This window comes from Sander lucioperca, chromosome 3 (assembly GCF_008315115.2).
Source record: "Sander lucioperca isolate FBNREF2018 chromosome 3, SLUC_FBN_1.2, whole genome shotgun sequence".
Lineage (NCBI taxonomy): Eukaryota > Metazoa > Chordata > Actinopteri > Perciformes > Percidae > Sander > Sander lucioperca.
Genome location: NC_050175.1, coordinates 27800678 through 27822643, shown reverse-complemented (window position 1 = coordinate 27822643; position 21966 = coordinate 27800678). Strand labels below are relative to the sequence as shown.

Genomic DNA, 21966 nt, shown 5'->3' with positions numbered 1-21966 from the left:
CCCTACCCCCATTGTAAACTGTCCCCTGTAGCGTTTAGTCAAGTACTGTCTATATGTTTTATGTTCTCTGTGTTCACAAGCTCTGTTTATGTACTGTATGTCAAATAGTCTCTGTATATTGTATGTTACATGTGTCTTGGGTTATGTAAGGTTTGTGGGCTTTTGTAATTATTTGTATAACACCTATGGCAAAACTTAATAAAACAAAATAAGAAATGATTTAATGCCGTTGCCCTGAACTATGCCTTGCCACAATTTCTATTGTAACGGTCTATAGAGATTTCCTTGGACTTCATGGCCTGGTTTTTGTCTTGACATGCAGTGAATCGTGGGACCTTATACAGGTGTGTGCCTTTCTAAACCATGTCTAATCATTTCAATTTGCCACAGGTAGGCTCCAATCAAGTTCTAGACACATCTTAGAGTTGGTACTCGCTCCAAAGCTAATCACCGTCACTCTCTCCCTCGCTCTACCACACACTCCCCACACACACACACACGCATATGCCAGCCCTGCTATTCTCTTAAAATGATCGACGCACACACCAACGCAAGTATAAACTTCAGGCCACTTTCGTAGGCTACGGCGAAAGCTCTGCGTGAAACCTACGCAGAACCATAAATCACGCTTTGGGGGTAATTAAAACAGACAGGATCCACATGATCACAAGTGCCACAGCAAACATTCAAAATCAATATGTAAATGAGGGATTTTAGTTTGTGATTTTTAAGAAATTTGCAATTCATTATGGGTTATTAAGTGTAGATTGATGGGCAAAAATGGCAATTTTATCCATTTAAAATTACATCTACAACACAAAGTGTGCAAAAAGTGTAGGGGTCTGAATACTTTCTGATGCCACTGTGTGTTTTTGCTGCAGTAGCTAATCTCAAAAGTACATGATCCCTTCCATGGTCACCAAAACCTTATTTAGTGGTGTTAATTGTTGTCAGATCCATCAGATACTACATTTTTTAAAGAAGACAGTTAAGAAAAGGCTTGCTATAATGTGGTGTAGGAGGCACCATTGGTTAAAAACTTCTAAGAAAGATAGGTAGATGCTGATGACTAGATAGGATTAACAAATCTTGACTTCTTGTTTCCACTTCTACACTTTCATTGTATTTATCTGCAACTCAGCGACCTATAAAGACTCATATAGCTTCATCCAGTTGTATTTAGCCCAAGGTGAAAAAACAGCTTATTGGTAGTTCTTAGCAGCACACACACACACACACACACACACACACACACACACACACACACACACACACACACACACACACACACACACACACACACTTCCACTACCCATTCAGCTCCCCCACCTAGTGCTGTACATTTTCATATTCTACCATACTTACTGTTCATGCCACGGACAGTAAGAGTAATGGCGTGTAATGGGTTTCTCTACGAGGTACACTGAAAGCTAAATGAACTGTCAATTTTTATTATTTATTATTCAGTACTTAAAGTTTTGCCTCATTAAAGAGCGAGGCCCCCTGGGCTGCAGAATTGTTCAAAATCTACTTTCATCTGTGGATGTCTTTTACCCCCCATCAGCTCACAATGATGCTGCTGGAGCCACAGGCACAATTTACACTCCTTGTTTTTTGTCCATTTTTATCATGCATTCACTTGTGGTTGCTTTTTAATCATTAAGTAGCATAGGGTAGCAGGATGATTAGACAAAAAGAGACAGCTGTTGTGCCGATGAGCGTTGTGAAACAGGGATGGAAAAAGTATTGACCTCAGCCAGCTTTATTATTCACAAATCCAGCTGAGATGTTTTTTAAGTTCTTTCGCGATTTTTGCCTTGCTGTTGCCCTCCTGTTGAATAGGAGTAGCTCTCGAGAAAATCACAGTATTTGAGGATTTATGTACCAATTAGGTTTCAGGGATTTCCTTTCATGGGTGTTTTGGTATTACCATTTACCACCATTGTTATGTGTATTGTATGCTAAAAGTGCATCTTAATATTCAATTAACAACCTTATTTGGAAGTAAAATGATGCCGCTACAGTAGACCGTGATGGTGAAGTTCTGTTGTTTCGTTCTTTCAGGAAATTTAGAAATGCATAATTTAAGCCTAATAGTTTTTAAAGAAAAGACAATTGGACTTTTATACTAATTTGATACATGATCAGACAACTATCAGTAATAATCGCTGATATATCTGTGCATTTGTAAATAGCAGAGAAGCAAATTCAAAACACAACAAGCTACAATTGGAGCCATCAGTGTCCCTGGTAGTACATTTTTGTATGGAATATCAGTTATTTTGATCAAATATTTTCTATCAAATTATCAATGTATTTGATATTTATCACGTTAATCTGTATCTGTACATGTGCATTTATTTAGCAAAACAGGCTACAATAAACATTGTATTATATCATTTTGTAATGCATATTGGCAGCTTATTGTCCCAACACTACTGTGTTCCCTATTCGGATGATGTTACAGCATATTAAATTACGACCCTGATATGCATCACAAAATGTAGTATCTACAACACGGCACTGCTTCGTCCACAGATTTCAAAAGCTAACAATTTTTGGCAAACAAATCCAGGAGCCCCTGATGGCTTTCTACTCCTCATGGGACAGGCAGGTGCACAAAAAAGCTGCTGATCACCTGGAAAATACTGGGCTCACTAAAATATAATTTACACTAGCCGGGTACTTTAAATGTCTTATGCAAGGGTTATGCATTTCAGCAGTCATTTATGCAAAGGATTTTTTTTATTTTTTTGGTTGTTTGCTGTGGTTTTCATTTGGCCTCCGTAGAGACTCCAGTAAATTTTTGCATCAGTGTTGTTAATTCCAGGTGAGCAGACAGCCATTATGTGAAATTAATAGGAATTACGCATGTTAGGTGAAAGGTGGGATAATTCATTAGAGTCTCTCATGGTTGCCTCATGTGTGCACATGTTTCTTTGTGTGTGGATGTTTGTGATAATTAATTGATACCTTTACAACCAGACTTTTAAATATACTGTCACTACACAGTGTTTTTTTCTTATTCAAGATCTCTGCTTTAACATTGCCTTGAGAAAAATGCATGCTCCTTGTTGCTGAGCAAAATGAATGCTCAAATTCAGCACTTAATTAACATCAGTCTGCAGAGGGCATTTATTGTGAAAAGTATCCCCCATCACTTAGAAAATTGATTGCTACATGCTCCTGTGAGACCCACTAGTCTTTCAGGCATCTCTAATCATTGTTCGACACCTTGAAAGACAGACGCCCCTGTTCAAAGTTAAAGACTGGCCTGTGTCAGGTGCTAAAAAAAACATGTGACCTCATCCGTTCCTCGCTCAGCTCCCCCTGGAGGTAGTGGCTCTAATTCCAACATTCTTACTCCCATTTCCCCTTAGTCTGCTAATGATGATGAGACCCGCTCTCGCTCTCCCACTTGTCCCTTAAGGCTGAGCGATAGTATTTGGGATCGGACACTGTTTAGTTATTGGCCAACAATGGAGAATGTCTTTTAATAACAAACCTACTACAGATTAGGTGGTAATTGCAGCCTTAATCAATAAGCTAGCTGAGCGGAAAATTAAAGGTACGTGAAGTCCGACCCCCCCCCCCCCCACACCCTCAACACACACAACATGTTTTTTGGTATTAGGCCCCAATGTTCAGATGTGGCCTAGTGAAAACGCTGGAGGGCGAAAGCAGAGGGCTAGGAGTGAGAGGGATCTGACAGTGATAAATAGTCCTTTTAATAACAGCTGTGCCACTTGGGTAGCCATTCTGATCCATTCCCATCCAAGCCGGTCCCATCGTCCTCCCTCCCTCTCTCCCTCACAATGAGAGAGCAAATTTACATATCGCAGTGATGACTTAGTAGTTCATACTGGATTGTAAATAAAACACAATGAACACATGTACATGTGGACTACATTAAGACATCTTCTAAAGTGTCTTACTGTGTCTTTGGTAGGTTCTTGCTGTTAATTTTTGTTTGGTTTAAAGCCTCAAAAAGGAGAGCACATAAACAACACACACACACACACTTTAGTTTAACAGATGGTTTGGTAAACTAAAACATCAATTATTGCATTGCCTTGGCAAGCGTCTGAGAGGCTCCAGAGAGAGAGAGAGAGAGAGAGAGTGTGTGTGTGTGTGTGTGTGTGTGTGTGTGTGTGTGTGTGTGTGTGTGTGTGTGTGTGTGTGTGTGTGTGTTAGTCCTATAGGATATGAGTGTTTGGTGAGCTGTTGACCTGGAGGAGAAAAGGGTTAATGCTACACTCCTTCAGAACAAGCCCACAGGGCATTGGTCCTCATCGGCAACAGATTTCAGCACAGCATGCTCACATTTTTGGGAACACTGGATTATTTCTGATGTAATTTACATAAACATTTGTGTGTGTAAAAATGTAATGTAAAATTTTGTCCGTGCAGTGCATAGTCAAAATGCATATTTACCAAGGCTTTTCTTCATCAGATTTTTTAAATAATCCTTTTATTAACGAACAAGTTCCTGTACGTGTAATAATCACTTTAAATCACAATTGTTCTCAACTATTTGTGACTGTCTTTTCCCCTTTAGTACTTCAACACAATGAATGAACAACGCATGAATGGACTTCTGCCTGACCCTCTACAGATTTTTCCACGAGGTACGAGTGACATGTTATAGTTTATCATGGATTGGCAATGCTGAAAGGCTCAATACACTTTTGTAATTAATGTGTTGACAATTAATCACAAGCAAAATTTAAATATATAAAAATATTCACACTTTCCTTGTTGTAAACTATTAAACCGAAAATGTGTGTGTTAGTAAATCCCTTGTGCTGTGTTCAAACATAAGAAAAAGGCAGCATTTGGTGGCTTGAAGTAACAACGCAGCCTCTGGAAAACTGAGCTACAAATTCAGTAGCTCAGTTTGTTATTGTGTTGACAGTAATTTATACATACAATACATTAATTTATACATACAAATACATACATTTCTTTTGCTCCAAGGACATTGAAACTGCAAGCTTCAGGCTAAGCCTTGCCCAAATCTTAGGCGTTGTGTAGTTTCTTCCTAAACTGGTTTTTAATGAGTGCTTTTTTAATATCTTCATATAGTTTGCTCACCACTCAAAGTCATACACAAGCGCTAACAGGCCCCAAGGGCAAAGTTTATTGTGTCTCCCTCCTTTACTCTGTATCTGGCAATCTTTCTTTCCCTGTCTTTTATCTTGCTGTGTGATTCTGTTTTTACTTCCTACCTACCACCAGCTGTCTCAAGAGCCCAACATCTAAATCACTCTCTTGTCTACAACTAATTTCAGAGTAACCCTCATTTCATTTCATCTTTTTTTCTTTACAAAGAACTGATTTTTTTTTCAGCACATTTGTAAATGGCCCAGTGATGTGTTCTACAATGTAGTCAATTACTGTTTCAGCCGGCAAGACTCCAGGGATCCGGAACATACATGGCCTGAAGGTACCTATCTCAATAATTGTTTCAGCTGCCTTACACAGAGAACAAGGGGAGAGGAGGGAGGGAGTGAAGTTGAGGCAAATGGATTGGTAACGCTGTGTTCCACTTATTGAAATGTCAATTGAAGTCAAGGCTCTCCTTTTCTTTCACTCATTCTCTTGCTACTCTCGTCTATGTTTATGTATGGGGATGGCTGTCTGTAGCTGTCTGTCTCTCTCTCCTTCTCTTATCTACTTGTATTCTTGGTTCTAATGCCGTGATAGTCATTTAAAAGCAAGGTGTCATGCTGAATCCTTGATTCCACTCCAGAGTATTATGATCCACTCATTCCATATGATAAGAATATAAGCATTGGTTAGATCAGAAAACCAAGTCAATAAAAATTTTATTGTTCAACCATGAAATTGTCATTACAAAGCCCCCCTCTGCCATTTACAAATGGCCTTCCACAGACCTTCCCATTTTATGTTAGGCATATGTTGCTATTGGAACTCATTGCTAATTACCATGGGTTAAATGATTTGACACCTCCTCCATCTCTCCAGATGATCCATATTATATTCATCTCCATTTCAATAATAAAATCAACCCCCCCTCTCCAAATACTGAAAGTGCTTTATTTAATGTATCCTCTAAGGAGGTTTGGTAACAACTACTGGACTATGTCAGTTATTTTTAAGGTCAAGGGTCTGTTTTGATAAGATGATGTTTTCCAAAAACCTTAAGTCCTTTGGTAATCTTTCCCCCTCTTTTCTCCTGTTTTAATATCAAAGTAATTGGCTGAGGGAAGTCTTGTGCACTTTTTAAATTAGGTCTTTCTGGGCACTAATTAAAGAGAGAATCCCTGTGCTTTAGTGGACCCAACACACCGGCCTTTTGACCTCAATTAAATGAGTTATTTTTAGTATAGCCTTTACAGGCTCATGTCTCTTCTTTTGTGTACAATATCTGGGTTGAGTACAGAGGTCAGTGGAGGAAACATAGATGCAGCTGAATACAGGTAAAGAAACAATGTCCCTAGTGAGGCATGACATTTTATAATGGCTTAACTTTATTTTCAGAGCACCCTGGTAGCAGAATGGTTACAACGCATGCTACATAAATACAACGTCCCCGGTTCGATTCCACCTTTGCTGCCTGTTGTATCTCTCTCTCTCTCTCTCTCTCTCTCTCTCTCTCTTTCGCTCTGCCCTTGTTTCCAGTCTGCCTCTACTTCACACTGTTATCTGTCCAGTGAAGGCTAAAATGCCAAAAGAAACAACTTATTTTCCTGCAGCCTCTGTCCAAATCTGTTTTATCTCTCTCACTCTCTTCAGTTTTAAGCCATATTACTGTACTTTCATGCAAATATATTTCTCTCCTCTCCTCCATGTTCCCTTCTGCTGTCTGTCATCCTCTCCCCTCTATGTGGACATCTCTTTCTTTCTTCTTTGCCTGCCTCCCTTCTCTCTTATGAAAGCCAATTAACCTCTAGGCTGAACGGAGAGCTTGTGTTGTGTTCTTGTTCATTAGGGGGTCTGGCCATATGTCTGTTTGTCTGCCTGTCTTTTGGTCTTGGTGTGTGTGTGTGTGTGGGGCGTTTGGATGGATGTGTGGGGTGAGGGGGGGGGGGTGTCCTTTCACATTTTTGTGAATGTGTTTCCACACCTTCAGGTTAATACAAGACCTAACCCAGCCAATGACTGCACTCATGGTGTCCCAGACTCTATGGCCAACAACAGGTGAGCTTGCTGGGGCATGAGGAGCATGTTGGTATGAACCATCGGTTGGTTGATAAATGAGTAGAAATATATCTGTGATACTTGTGTCAACTGTGCTGTGTTCCTTCCTCCAGCTTAAAAAAATCTTCTGCTGAGCTGAAGAGGATCCTGACAAATGGGCAGGTGAGCCTGTGTACCGCAGTTACCTCACTGCTCCTGCTCTCACACCTAATTTCCACTCACTAGAAACACATTCTCTGGTTGGCTCCTCTATTGTTTTTCTGTGATGCCAACTGTGGTGTTGTTATACGGAGTGTGCATTTGGTTATTGTCTTTTCACTGTACCGCACTGGGAGCAGTGGGTCTTTAGTTCCTAAGATCAAACACAAACGCACACACACACACACACACACACACACACACACACACACACACACACACACACACACACACACACACACACATTTCATGGAGAAAGAAAATTAAGCCGGCGGCCCCTCAATGCAGCATGGACTGGGAAAATAATCGATAAGAGATCACTGGGCATTTTAAATTCTGGCCATTTTGTAAGCAAAGATAAAGAATGATTTTCCTTCCTTGAATTTTTTTTATATATTTTGTGTAGGGTATTTTCAGGATGCTAGCATTTAGCAATTTCCTGTTATATCGATAGGACATATAACATTAAATACTTTTTTAGTTTTAAAATTAAGGTTTTATATCATAGTATTCAGTATGTTTATGTGAATGTAAAAAAAAACCTTAACTAAAAATATATTATATTATTATATACTAAAATATATTCATAAATGAATGTATAAAGACTGTCCACTTAAGTTATAAAATATTCCACACTTAAATGAGGATAAGGAAGTCTATACATTCTGAAACACTTAATTTAAAGTGTGTCATTTTAATGTATAACTGCTGAACTCGAGGAGACAATGTTTTTCTCAGTCTTCATTTTTGTATTTTCCCACACAATATCATCAGACAGGCAGTGCATTACTATACCCCACCTTTCAGGAATTTAACCGATATATAATTCTATCTTCTTCAATGCTGAGTAGTTGGTGTTATATAACTAAATCATAACTACACAATAATTTGAGTGCTCTGAATTTCATTGACCTACAGGAACATTTTGACTGGAAATTTTCAAATGGGCGAGAGGAAGAATCATTAAACTCTCCATCAGTTACTCCCCCACTCACCCAAGCACAATGTATTGTTATAAATTGGACAGCGACTGTTGTATTGATCACCTCTTCTCCTTCTGTCCCTCTGTTTTCTCTCCTTATGTTGCTGAACTTGGAGTGACCTGAATGCTTGTCTTGTTTATAGCCTCCAGTGACAATGCCATCCCCTCTTCCTCTCTTTCACTCTCTCTTCCTCACCTGTATAGTTACACTTATCATCCACCGGTTGCATGTCTTCTCATGTTATAACATCTAAGTACCATTATTGTACACCTGTGTCTGCAGATAAATGCCCAAGATATCCACTATCAAGAGCAACTTGGCCATGGAAACGGAGGAACAGTTTACAAGTAAGTGTTCTCACATCGAGGCACCTCCATTACAAGGCCACAGCACAATAACGTAGACTTACACTGAAGAGATTCCCAGCGAAGCAAGTGAGATTGTCTGAATGATTTATACAGGGATGTTGAAGCCTCTATACAGTGCAAATATTTAGGAAAAATGTCTCAATTAGTGGCCAGCTTTAAACTGATGAGTGTGATACGATTCTTGCCTTTTCATATTTTTTCTGCTCAGTTTTTATGAGAAACTCATCACTCTACAATAGGGTTCTGTGAAGGGTTCTCCATTCTTCACCGCCTTTCCTCCATTCCTTCATCTGTCCATTTATCTCTGAGTGTTTGTTGTGACATCTATCAGGCTGGTTTCTGTCTTTACCTTCATTTATTTATTCTGGTTTGAAGGTTGCAAACATATATGATATTGATTTGGGGCTGTAAGGTATGACAGCAATTGACTTAATCTGTCTATAGTTTCACACATTACCTGCCACAATAGGAGAGCTCCATCTTCTCTGGCTAGACAAATGTATTACAGCCCTGCTAACGTTATGACAAGGTTGGCATTTGTGTTGCACCCTCTATCCTTCTTTTCCCCACCTTGTGTTTCCTCCTTCCCATCAATGTTTAGCTATTGAGCTGTTTTATTGAGATTGAAGTATTGATCACTGCTCAGACTAACCTTGACTTGACAGAGTGGTCTGCTTCACACAGTCCCCAGCAAGCCCAGTAAATGTCCCATCACGCAAATCCACAAAACTGTCTTTTTTAACTTTCACCCCTTTTCTTTCCAGCCACCCTCTACTGTTTTATGACTACGAGATAGTTTCATTAAGAGCCAATCTCTCATAGTTGTAGGAGAATAAGATTGCTGAACAGTTTGGCACCAACATGGTTACACTGCAGCGGGGAAGGCCAATATTGCAAGCCCAACAACTTCTCAGTCAATTTAGTCCAGCAAAAAATCCATATGCTTTGGTGCTGAAATTTTCATGGTTGGAAGGAGTAGAAAAAAAATACATACAGATAAAAAACCAGCCTGGCTGTTAGTGCTAGTTTGTTGTTGTAGATTGTTTTATTTCATGGCCATTTTAGATAAGGTATACCTCACTTAGTTAGCTTTTTGACAGCTTCAAGATGTAGCCCTTTGAGCATGTCCTTGAACATGCTGTGTCCCAAATTCATACATTCTCAGTACGTTCTGAGTATGTGGTGTGTTCACACTGAAATATACTGTGTCCACACACAATATACTCAAAATAGTCAGTATGTACTAAAACACTGATTTTGAATGTGCTAATGATGGACACTATAGACCCTTTTAACCACAGACACTTTTACTTGTCATAGCTGGAAAAGCATAGGTGAATTTTCCTAAGGTTGACTGGTTCTGTTCTGTTGATCTTGGTATTACACATTAGTCAGCTGCAAATATGGCTTGACCCCAAAAAAATTCTAACAAAATATTTCTCAGTGGTTTACAGTAGTATCAGATGTACTTAAAAACATACTAAAAGTTTACCAAAGTTTGACTCCAAGAAAGGCCCCATTTCCAAAATGGCGCCCGTCAGGTCCTTAAAATGACCATTACTCCTTTGTATTCCTCCTAGACCAGGAATACTGGTGCCTATTACATGTGTTGGCCATCTAGTATTCTAATTAGCATATTTGCATGATAGATAAGTGATTAAAAGTACAATTTTATATTAAAGCAATTGGTTACAAACATATTTATGTGAAAAATAAGGGTGAATACAATTTAATACAATTTCCCTTAATATACCATCCCATATTTCTCCTCCTCCTCATATCGTTTGAATAAATTCATTAGAACTGTGTGGTACTGTAAAATTAGTCAAAACAGGGCTTCCACGTGAAGGCTCAGTACTGCTAACCCCTTTTATTTTTTGTGTTTTATTTTTTTACAGATTTTTAAATATTTTTTATAATGCATTTTGTTTTTTTTACCTTTTGTTTTATATACTTTTTAAATACTTTTCTTATTTGTACATATCTTTTTCTATTTTCTTCAGTTTCCTCTTATTCTGGTTTATTTTTTTATACTTTTTTGCACTGTGACCTTCACTAGATTTTACATTCGCCGTCACACTCTTACTCTCATAGAAGTTGATTATAGTGATTCTCACAATTCCCAACTTGACATGGTCCACAAGCAGGCATGCATGGTAGTCCATATTAGAGCTGTAATCGGGTCTTAAAAGTTCGGCCCGAAAACGACCGAGCCCGACAGAATTTGGCCCGAGCCCGACAAGTACATTTTGATTGACAGCTTTTTAAAAGCCCGAACCCGTTTACAGCCCGACTGAACAAAAGGCCGTCTATCAGCAGTGATTAGAGTACATGTCGGAGAATAGCGCGGACACGCGCTTCACACAGCGAGCGGGCACGCACGCCACTCGGCAGAAAGGGGAGAGAAAGAAAAAAGAGACTGCGCCGCACGCACACCGCTCTTTTGTCTTTCGTCAAGAACAAGTCATTTATACATTCTCCTGGAGCGAAAGCCCGAGCCCGGCCGGAACCCGTCGGGTTCGGGCAGAGATCTTCAGCTCTAGTCCATATGCCCTGCAATTGTTGTTGTGTTTGGCAGGTAGTTGTGCAATTACAGTGGATCATCTGCAAGAGGCTTTCTGGGGCAGCAATCTTACTGGTCATAACTGGCAGGAACCGGTTGTCCACCAGTTTCCAACCCCAATCCACTGTGTTCATGTCACCTTCCCTTCCAATCCACACCATGATCTGGAAGTAAACTCTTTGGCAGTGGTATTTGGTTGAGGACTCAATTGGAGGCAGACGTTATGGGGTAACAAATTATTTAGCGGTAACAATTTTCTTGCTAAAAAGGTTGTAGTGCCAAGAGGCAAGTGAATCGGTACTCTTTCTGCCAAACAACACTGCCATTGCCTTGGTCCCATGGTCCTCTATCACATCCCTTGCTTGATGTGGGAGCAGAAACACATTTGCACAGGACTGGATGGTTGATTCACCATTCACAAGTTTCTGGAATGCTGTCTGTTTGCCAACGCTAGAAGTTGTATCACATCCTGTGAAGGCATGAATGAACAGCAACTGGGAACACAAGTCACTACCCAGGACTTGTTTCATCTCACTGATGTTGTACGCTTTAGTAGCTTTGGACTTGTCTGGACGAAAATAGAGGCCTCTATTGTTCGTCCCAGCATAGTAGAGGAGAAGAATGAGTAAGTCTGTATCCTCCCCTATCAAGGTTTTGGGCTGATGTTCTGAGGCCTTGACTGCAGCTTTGACAATGTCCACGTCTGCATCATCTGATGCGGTTATAAAATTGATAAGTCCTTGTTTGTTGCAAGATCTGGAAAGGAAATCATCCTTTCTTCCCACAAACTCAGTCTCTGCATTGAAGTTAACGATGGGGTGAGTGTTTTCACCACGTCTCTGATGCGTATTGTCTTTGATGGAAGGACCTTCGCTATAACCAGTGGTGGAGGGAGTACTGAATCTCAGTACTTAAGTAAAAGTACAAATAACCAGAGACAGTTTGCACCTTGGTCAGTGAGGGCACTGTGTCTAGCGACCCGTGATTTACAAAGGGTTGGTTCAGTTATTTTGATGCTGAGCTTCGACAGTATCCATACTGTCCACTACCACAAACAAGGCCTGGCTTTTAAAAAAAGTCCTTATCCTAACCAGCATAAAACGCAAATATGTTGTTAGAATCTGAATGCGGTTGGTTTTATTCACGGATGTATTTTAAGACAGTTTTATTTTCTATAAACATGGGAGCGTAAGCAAATAAAGTGTGTGAAGCAGCGAACATGGGGAGGAGATGTGAAGAGGTCCAGCCAAATAAATAAGATATGAACGCGTCTTACGCTGCCTGGCGGAGGAGTAAACGACGCTGTGGAGAGAAATAGATGGCAACTATGATTTAAAAACGGGAATAATAAAAACAAACAATTTTCATTTTCACTTTTACCGGAGGTTGTATTACCGAGGGTCAGCAGCGCTTCGCCCGGGCTTTGGAGCACTGGAACCGGCTTGGAAGCCGATGAAGGATCGGCGGCAAACTTCACTGGTGAGACAAACGTGTGACGGTCAGGAAGACGTTTTGGCAGGGGGAAAAACTGATCAGAAAATGTAACGGAACGTTGTAGAAATGTAGTGGAGTAGAAAGTATAGATAATTGCTGCAAAATGTATGCACTATTAATTCTACTTAAGTAAAGTACAGATACCTGAAAAATGTACTTAAGTACAAAGTATTTGTACTTCGTTACATTCCACCACTGGCTATAACCATCAAAAACGACTTGTTGTTGCTTTACCATAACGGTGTATGGTAAAGTTTGCATATGACCCATTTTCCATGCCTAGCGGTGAACCAGGGAGCCACCGTCAAGAACATAATACTCAGTTGGTGGGATGGAATCCAGGACAGTTTTGTTAGATTTCTTGCTTAAGAACTCAGTGACTGCCTGTGCTAGTTGGGGCTTGTTGGCTTTACAGAAGATTTCCTTCATAGCTCATTACATCTTCCAGTGAAAATTGTCCAGTTTTCAACATGATCAGGAACCGTTGGAACAACAAAGCAGGATCAATGGTTCGATCTTGGGCAACTTTGATGGTGGAGTCGTTCCATTTGAAGGATATTCCAAAACGGGTTTTCCAATCATCTTTTCAATTATCTCATTGCCAACAGTCTCAAACTCACGCACATTCACCTCCTCTTTGGCAACAACACCAGTTACAATGTTTCTCAGAGATGGGTCTGGAGAGAATGGTGTGCAAATGCTAAGCTTTTCCTTGATCTTTTCTAGATCAGAGTGATCTTTTTTCATCCTTGCTTCTGAGGATTCTCGGTGCTGCTCGCTGGTTGTGTAGGTGAGGTCATTGAATTCCTGCATGGCGTTGTTGTATTCAGATGTGATGGGTGTAGACATGGTCCACAATGCTCGCATTTCTTCAGTCATTCCACTTCCATGGGTCAAGCCTCCACTGCTTTTCAAGGATCGCATCAATGTCTGCTCGATGACAAGGTCAGAGCTAAGGCCTGCCCAGTACTGGTTAAATAACTTTTACATTTAATGTCAAGTCTGTTTTTAAGCAAAAAAAGGGTATGTCCAAAAACACATAGCCTACTGAGTAGGAGTTACATGACATAGGCTAAACCGTTTACATCTCTGGTTCACCCCAAACAACCTTACAGTAATCTCACAAAATCATGTATTCCATAAGTATTAAATCATGTCAGTGCAAATTAGAGTCCAATGGATTCATAGACCCAGACAACATGGGGTTAGACACCAAGATTACTTGGCTAGGTCAAATATTGAAGGATTTAGGATTTTTTTAAGGGTGTTCTGCCCATCTTGGACGCCATCTTGAAAATTACACCTTTCTAGTGGTCAAACTTTGGTAAACTTTTAGTATGTTATTAAGGACACCTAATACTACAAAAACCAGCTGAGAAACCTTTTGTTAGAATTTTGAAATAAGAAATATTATTTATTATTTTATAGAAATGTTTTCATATATGCGGCCGCCTACATTAATAAATAAATAAGAACTCTGATATTGTTATTTAGCTACTACCCATCTCTCATAAGCTCATGCACTTAAATGTATTTACATATTGAAAATGATAAACTGTATTAAATCTGAGATTAATCAAAATTGAGTTTCAAGTCAGTCATATCATTAACGACCATGCTTGGATCATTACAACATTATCAGTTATATATGTATTACATCTCTGACAGCTCCCCTACCAACAGAGGCCTCTGCTCATAAAGCACAGTCTGTCAAATTTAGGAGGTACTTTATTTGCTCCTTCATCGTTGCAGAAATGTCATAATTAAGGTCAACATTTCCCCAAACTGCTGAGGACATTTAGGGTGCTGGCCTTTCCTTTTGTGTATCAACAAATGCTTTTTCAGGAACTCCAAGGGTGCCTGTAAGTCATGGTCCAAGCCTATCATGAGTCCACACCCTACAACTGGGCTTTTTCAGTTTTTCCCCCCCTCTGCTGAGTCAGCAGTAGCTTATTAGTAAAAGTTTTAAAGAAGATACACTCTCACTCCATGCACCCAATCTCCAACATGACACTGGAGAGGCTGGCTCGACGATAAAAGCTAAAATCCTTCTGAAGAGAGTCCTCACTCAGGCATTGCCAGAAAACCAGTATTTCAGTACTTCACCTTCCTGAAATATGCTGATCTGCTTTAAGTGCTACGTTTAGAGACAATAAGAGGTAGACAAAGTTTTAAATTTTGCTTATTTTATGGGTCAGGCTGTTCCATTATTGCTTTTCTTTCCTTTTTGTAAAACACATTGAGAATTAATGTTTTAGCACATTTTGCTGTACTAAGCAGGAAATTAGCCATTATTTAAAATGCATACTCACTGAGGGCCAAGACAGGTTTCCTGCGAAAACCAATTCTCTGTCCTCTTTAGCCTCTACCCTTTGGTCCAGATTATATTAGTCTTATCACGTGTGAAAGCACTACCAAAGGCCTACCTTTTAACCTCTTAGCCCATTTATGACCCAGAGCCATTTAGACTCAATTGGATGTTACCAACACCTCAGCTCTCCATAGCCACATGCTGACCTAGCCATCCATCAACATCTGCCTTTGTTTTTTAGTACACACTCTCTCAGAGGTCCATCTTGTCCAGCAATCTAACTGACTCTACGGCTTATAAATACAATAACAAGGACACACAGGCTATTTTTGTGACTCATTTGATCCTATAGTGCAATTAAAACAAGCCCATTTGCCTGACTGTGACTGTGGTGGCATCTACTTAGACACCCACAGCTGTCGCTTTACTCTCCCAGCCCATTTTCTCCATTGATTTTGTTTTTCGCCTCATTGATTAGACTGTATATTGAACGGCCAAACCTTTTTGGTTAATTGGTGTTAACCTAGTATCTTGTATCCAGATATGTTCAAATTGTGTCTAGAACCAGTTGAGTGGGATTACAGTTTAAACAGGGCATCAGTGCAGCCGAGGTTTTGTCTTTGGTGCAAATATACAAAGAACAAACTTCTGCTGTAACTCTTATTGCCTGTAGGGGCTGCAATGCATACCATTTAAGCAGCTCTTACTTTCCTATCTGGAGTGCCTATCAACCCACAAACCGTGAAATAAGACAAAGCAGTCGGTTTTTCTTTTGGCTGCCGAGATCAGAAAACATGGGATTCAACAAGCCATTCAGATTTTGCTCCCCTTCCTATGTCATATGCAGGCTCATTAGAATATACTGCCCCCCATCTGAGTTAGGGTTGGGCGGTATCCAAATTTTGATACCGTCAAACCTCCTCCCTATTTTACCGTGGTCTACGGTATTACCGTGACTTATTAAAAATTATGACTTAAGGCTCAGACGGCGTCACCAAACTGTTGGCTTGTGCACTGTTCAGAAACTGAATAGGCTACCAAACACTAATAGGCTACTGAAACAATAATAACGTAACAACAACTTACAAAAAACTACTTTCTCCTCCACACTGTCACGTGATGACAACCACACATAATTACATGAATTATATTTTGTGGCGTGCAAGCGGGGCAGACGTGTGCTGGAGGGGCGGCAGCGCGTGGACAAACTGTTGCCGGTTGGCGAGGAAAATCCTGTCTGCCTCCACAGCCAGCGCACGGGTGCTGGAAGCTCTCCATTAACTCGAACGGCTTGCTGTCGCCAAGGCCGTTCAGGGACAGCAGGCGGTCTGCTTTCTCCAGCTCCGACAGTTCAAAGAGTTCCAACAGGAATGTTTTGAGTGCGTCTTACTTGCCGTTAGCCAGAGGAGCCTCTAACAGCGCCATAGCCCTGGCTGTTGTTGATGCATCTAAGGCCGATACCACGTGGAAATAATTTGTAACGTCCTGTGTTATTTCTCTCAGCTGGAACTGGGCCTCGATGTGCTAAAACCACGGCCGTGGGTTGTGCTGCCAAAAGTCCGGTAACTTGATGGTGGCCGCGTAGATAGCACCGACATTAGCTGCGCTGCTAGCAGCGGCCGGCGCCGCCGAAGCAACAGCATTTTCACCACCGTCGTTGTTTGACAAGCCCCGGAACTCGTGTATCATAACACCTCTCCCTTAAAGCTGCAGTACCTTGGTGAATGTCTCTTTCAGTCTTACTTGTGTGTCACCACAATTTAATATTTAATCCTTGTCTCCTATATAAGTGCATTGCATTTTTTTTAATGACGGTATTGAAACTGATACCGTTGCTATTTTTAGACCCCGTGGTATACCGTATTACCGCCCAACCCTAATCTGAGTATCTCTACCCACGGCTTAAGAACTACCTTTCGATTTCGATTTTGATTTTGGCTCCTAACGATCACAAAAACAATGTAATCGATAAAAACGATTATTTTGCACATTACGTTTTGCAAGTAAACTCTTATTTTGTCTTGTGTTCTGAATGCATGTCTGACTGTGAATGTCTGTGTTTAGGCTTCTTGTAGTGTGGCTTATTTGAAGCTAATATACTTGCACTTACTTCTTGCTGTCCAGAGTTTGTGCCTTCAAGGTTGAAAGCACTTAATTGGAAGTAGCTTTGGATAAAAGCGTCAGCTAAATGATATGTAATGTAATGACACGTACACCTCCCGAAGGCTAAACTCACTCAGCCAATAGTCAGCCAGGTCCTGTTTGGGGTATCTGGTGGCATTTAAAAATCAGCACGATTGAAGATGGCGGCTGGTGAGAAGCAGTGTTTGATGAGCAAGCAGGGCAGAGCAAATTCTGTTGTCACTGTTTTTTAAGTTCAATAAATGCAACATCTTTCTTAAAGTCAATGAGTAATCGTGTTAAATAATCTTTATTTCAATATTGACCAAAAATAATTGTGATTATGATTTTTTTCAATAATGACGCAGCCCTAAATACAGATATTTTTAGACAGACAGTAGGAGAAATATAATGTGTTCTTTGAACATTAAAGCATGTAAACATGTTCTAGTAGAAACCCAAAATACAAGTATGAACCTGAAAATGAGCAGGAAATGTCTCCTTTAAGGAATATTTTCTTTCACTTTTTTAGCATGGTAGGAGAGAAAACAAACCTTTCAACTTTGTTATTTGAGCTTCTCTTGCTGCTTTAATGTGCTGGCTATTTAGCAACCCTTTTAAGTGTATATTTTGTGTGTACATGCATGTCTGTCTGTGAATGTCTGTGTTTAAGCTTCTGTCTTCTCTGTCAGTTAGGACGCCCATTATAGCCGTATCAGGTGAGAGAGTCAGGGAGAGAGAAAGGCGGCCCGTCCTCCATGTGGCAGTGTAAAAGTACCACGTTAGCCCTGATCCAGGAGGCCAGTCTCTCTAACCCACAGCCCCAACTAGACTAGAGACGCCCTATGAATACTGCATGATGGAGCTTTTATTACAGAGCGAGCTGGAGTGTAAATAAGATCCAGGCGTTGGGGCACGTTTACTGGGGTCAGATCAGGGGAAGTGGCGGCGGTGGCTATGTAACCTTGTCCCCCATGTCTCCCGCTGTCACAAGCCTGTCACTGTAACTCATATAGGGATGTTCGGCCCTGAAGTGGTCAAGGACAGTCTGAGAATAAAGCTTTAACCAAGCAGTAGTCACACCATATCTCCAGCCCTAAAACATGCCCTTAAAACACTGTTAAAACTTTCTTTACTCTTGTATATCTTACTTAGACATATATTAAATTATAACAGTATGAAAATGAAATGCTGCTTTGTGAACATGCAGTAATATTATGGGGATATTTCCCTTCAATCCTATGTAAAGCATATTTATTACACCACCCTGTGAAAAAGTACTGTATATGGATGGCTTTAATGCCTGTTTACCTTGATCTAACTCTGGCCAAAATGAATCACAGACATCAGAAAAAACAGCATTAGCTTTAATAAACAGATGTGATACTTTGCATGAAGGTACATACACACAAAAATTGTATGCATATAAACACTCAGATGACACTTGTGCACATGGTGTCCCACGTACACATTCTTGTGCTATGTCTTTCAGCATGTCTAGACTTCTCATTGAGAACTACAAGTTGTTTAGCATGGCGACGACTTGGTTAAATCTCTTTTCAGGCTGCCTTACACACACACACACACACACACACACACACACACACACACACACACAAACAACCTGCCCAGCCAGTATTTAACATGTCTACCCCTGCGATCTTGTCTCAATTAACATCTTCATCTTAATTAAGAGGCAGCACTCATGCTTAACTGATATTGATTGTAGCTTAAAGGAAGACCACAACAATGGAAATAAGGCCATCATCCTTGTGTGCAAAGAGCTCTTTTCCAAAAAAGATGACACTTAAGATCAAAAACACTCACTAAAACATATCAAAAGGAAATAAATAAATATTGTCTTCTTAAGTCAGAAAAAGGCTTGTGGTTTGTTCTAATAACTAAAAACTTAATTTGTATCTTTTGTTATTCCATATTTTTATTATTTTTAATATTATTTTTTCTTTTATGCATAAATGTTTAAGAGCTACCTTATTCTTTTCATAATCTCTGAAAAGTCAATAGTTTGTTTTTGACTTCAGCAGAGATGAGACTGTTAATCGGAGATGTGTAAATTACAGCTCGCGTACAGCATGGCATAGCTACAGCCAAAGGCCAGTGTTTGTTCTAACTGTGGGTAAATACTTGACATGGCACTAATAGGTGGCGTTAATTAAAGGCCTGGGCCAGTTTTGAGGTGTCTAGCCGAAAGAGCAATATGATACTCCAATACAAGACGCATTAATCACACCTTGCGCCATACACATTCTCTCTGGAAGACCCACTGACAGATGAGAAACCAGGTATCACATTTACTAAGCCTACTTGCAAGCTAACCAGCCTGTGTGACGTATACGGGCCCGACTCATTCCCATTACCTAACAGCTGTTGGACAGTATTTGTCCTTGAGGATTGTATGTTGAGAGGGACTGAGGTGTTGTCACTGGTGCCGTAAACTAACCTTCAAGGGCTGTAACTAAAGCCGATGTTTGGCATTAAGGAGTTTGATAATTAAATCATTACGGGGCTAGTTTGTGGCTGCTGCTTTACTTGCAACTCAAAACTGTCTGGAACAATGAGCGATAGGGCTGACTGGATCTGGTTTTGGGTGGTGTCCTCTAACTTTTGAGAGAAATGACAGTCATATTGTCATGCTAATTTAGACTATACTTTTAATCAGAAACTACAAGACCTGTGGAGTTTTTATTGCAATATAATTGATGTCCTTTCATTAACCATCATTAGAAGTTGATTACCAAGTTTAGCGATCACAAATTGTTAATGTAATTGACACAATTTTCAATAATAATTAATTAACCATATCAGAACATTACATCTTTTTTCGGGGCAGAGTGCAGGGGATTTTCGTTGAAGGGAATTGTAATGGGACCCTAGCTTAATGGAGAAAATATACATTATGATCAGAGCTCCTCACTTGGAAGAAGGCTAAAAAAAAAAATAAAACACCACACTGGAAATGTTACCATTTAAATGAACTCAAGCAACTGCTTTCTACAGTTTTGTTTCACATTGTCTTCTGTTTTGTCCTTCTAGAGCGTACCATCTTCTGGGCAAGCGGGTTTTAGCTGTCAAGGTGAGATATCTTTCCATGTTAATGAAAGTTGCTCTTTAATAAGTGACCAACAATCTAGTCTACCACATCAGAACATCAACAGAACTTGTGTTTATTTTACCTTTTGCACATTTTTGATTGCAGGTCATTCCCCTGGATATCACAGTGGAATTGCAGAAGCAAATCATGTCAGAATTAGAAATTCTATACAAGGTTAGTTTTGACTCAACAATTTCTCTTTTCTCCACTGAATGTTGCTGTCCTACCAAATCTACATTGTTAATAAACCACGAGTCTAACTAAAGAAGCGCCATTTATTGCTTTTGGTCTTACAATGTAAGCCAGGGATCAGTGATACATGGAAACACACGCAACATACACGTGGACTAGGCATGTGAGTTTACTGATCACCATCTGTGAATTTCTTTCCATGCATAAGAGGAGGTTGTTTTTTTTTGCCCCTAAAATGCATAAATCCAAACACTGTGAGCATAGAAACTCACTTAAAATGATATGCATTGTGTGTGTTATTAATATTGAACATGAAGAAAGAAGTTGGGGTTACCCTAAAACAGAGGAAACATCAATTAATCTGTGCTTAGTATATTGATGCGTTTCTTCCTGGCCTCATTTAGCTCAGCTAGCCCTCTTCCCAGGCTATGTGTGAAATTAAATCATAAATGAAATTGTTTATTTCAACAAAAACAGTTGATGGACTTCAAATTGATGCTGTTGAGTACTGACTACAGTCATTTAAGCATAAATGATCATGAGGAACTTTACATTTGTACAATTTAGTGCCGCTGTTGCACTTTTACACTCATTCCTAATCACATAATCAGTTTTTCGCTCAAATTCATAATTAGGATAATGTATAAACATACTTTTGTATCCAAGATCAGTATTTTTGCATGCTCTTTTATGATCACAATGTCTCTTCTCTTGATTGCAGTGTGATTCACCCTACATCATCACCTTCTTCAGTGCCTTTTTTGTAGAGAACAGGATATCCATATGCACAGAATTTATGGACGGTGAGTTTCTTGGTGGCCCAAGCCAGTAGATCACATGTTTTTCTTTGCTAGCCACAGCTGTGTAGAAGAGACTTTGGGGATCTGTACTCTGTCTCTCTCTACTGTGTATCCATTTACACTTCTGCAGATCAAAAGAACATCTCACTGTGATCTGCTTAGCATGCCTGTGTGCTAAAAGCGACAAGAGCGTGATAAATCTTGACTTAAGTGCATTTGTAGGTGCGTTTGTACTTGCGTGTCTAGATTGGTGTGAGATGGGGGACCATCTATCTTTTTTAGGTGTGTGTGTTTGTTCAAATGTGTGTTAATGCAGTGATTCCCCTGTTTCGCACATTTACCGGCTTGTCAGCAAAGTCTGTCTAACCTGTCAGGACTCTTTACTTCATGAAACTTTTCTTTGATCAGTCATTTCCAGTTGTACTTGATTATTGCAAACAGGAAATTATGGTGTGAAAATTTGACAGCAGAAGGAAACATCAATAATAATAATTTGTTGTCTTGTTTCTTGTTTAAATTATAACAAAGACTGAATTTTATTTAAAGTGCCCATATTATGAAAAAATCACTTTTTCTGGGATTTGGGGTGTTATGTTGTGTCTCTGGGGCTTCCACACTCATACAAACTTTGAAAAAAATCCACCCATACTGTTTAGAGTG

The 21966-nt window shown here is 39.9% G+C and overlaps 1 protein-coding gene across 2 annotated transcripts in view; it reads left to right on the top strand.

Moving 5' to 3' along the window:
• The window catches only part of map2k5 (mitogen-activated protein kinase kinase 5), an 89369-nt gene that overhangs the window by 5597 nt on the left and 61806 nt on the right, over positions 1-21966 (top strand). For both annotated transcript variants that reach the window (XM_031290280.2, XM_031290281.2), the window contains exons 4-11: positions 4559-4628; positions 5406-5446; positions 7097-7164; positions 7278-7326; positions 8628-8692; positions 20257-20296; positions 20420-20488; positions 21228-21309. In XM_031290280.2, the coding sequence (XP_031146140.1) occupies positions 4559-4628; positions 5406-5446; positions 7097-7164; positions 7278-7326; positions 8628-8692; positions 20257-20296; positions 20420-20488; positions 21228-21309 (484 nt within the window). The remainder of the gene's footprint in view (positions 1-4558; positions 4629-5405; positions 5447-7096; positions 7165-7277; positions 7327-8627; positions 8693-20256; positions 20297-20419; positions 20489-21227; positions 21310-21966) is intronic.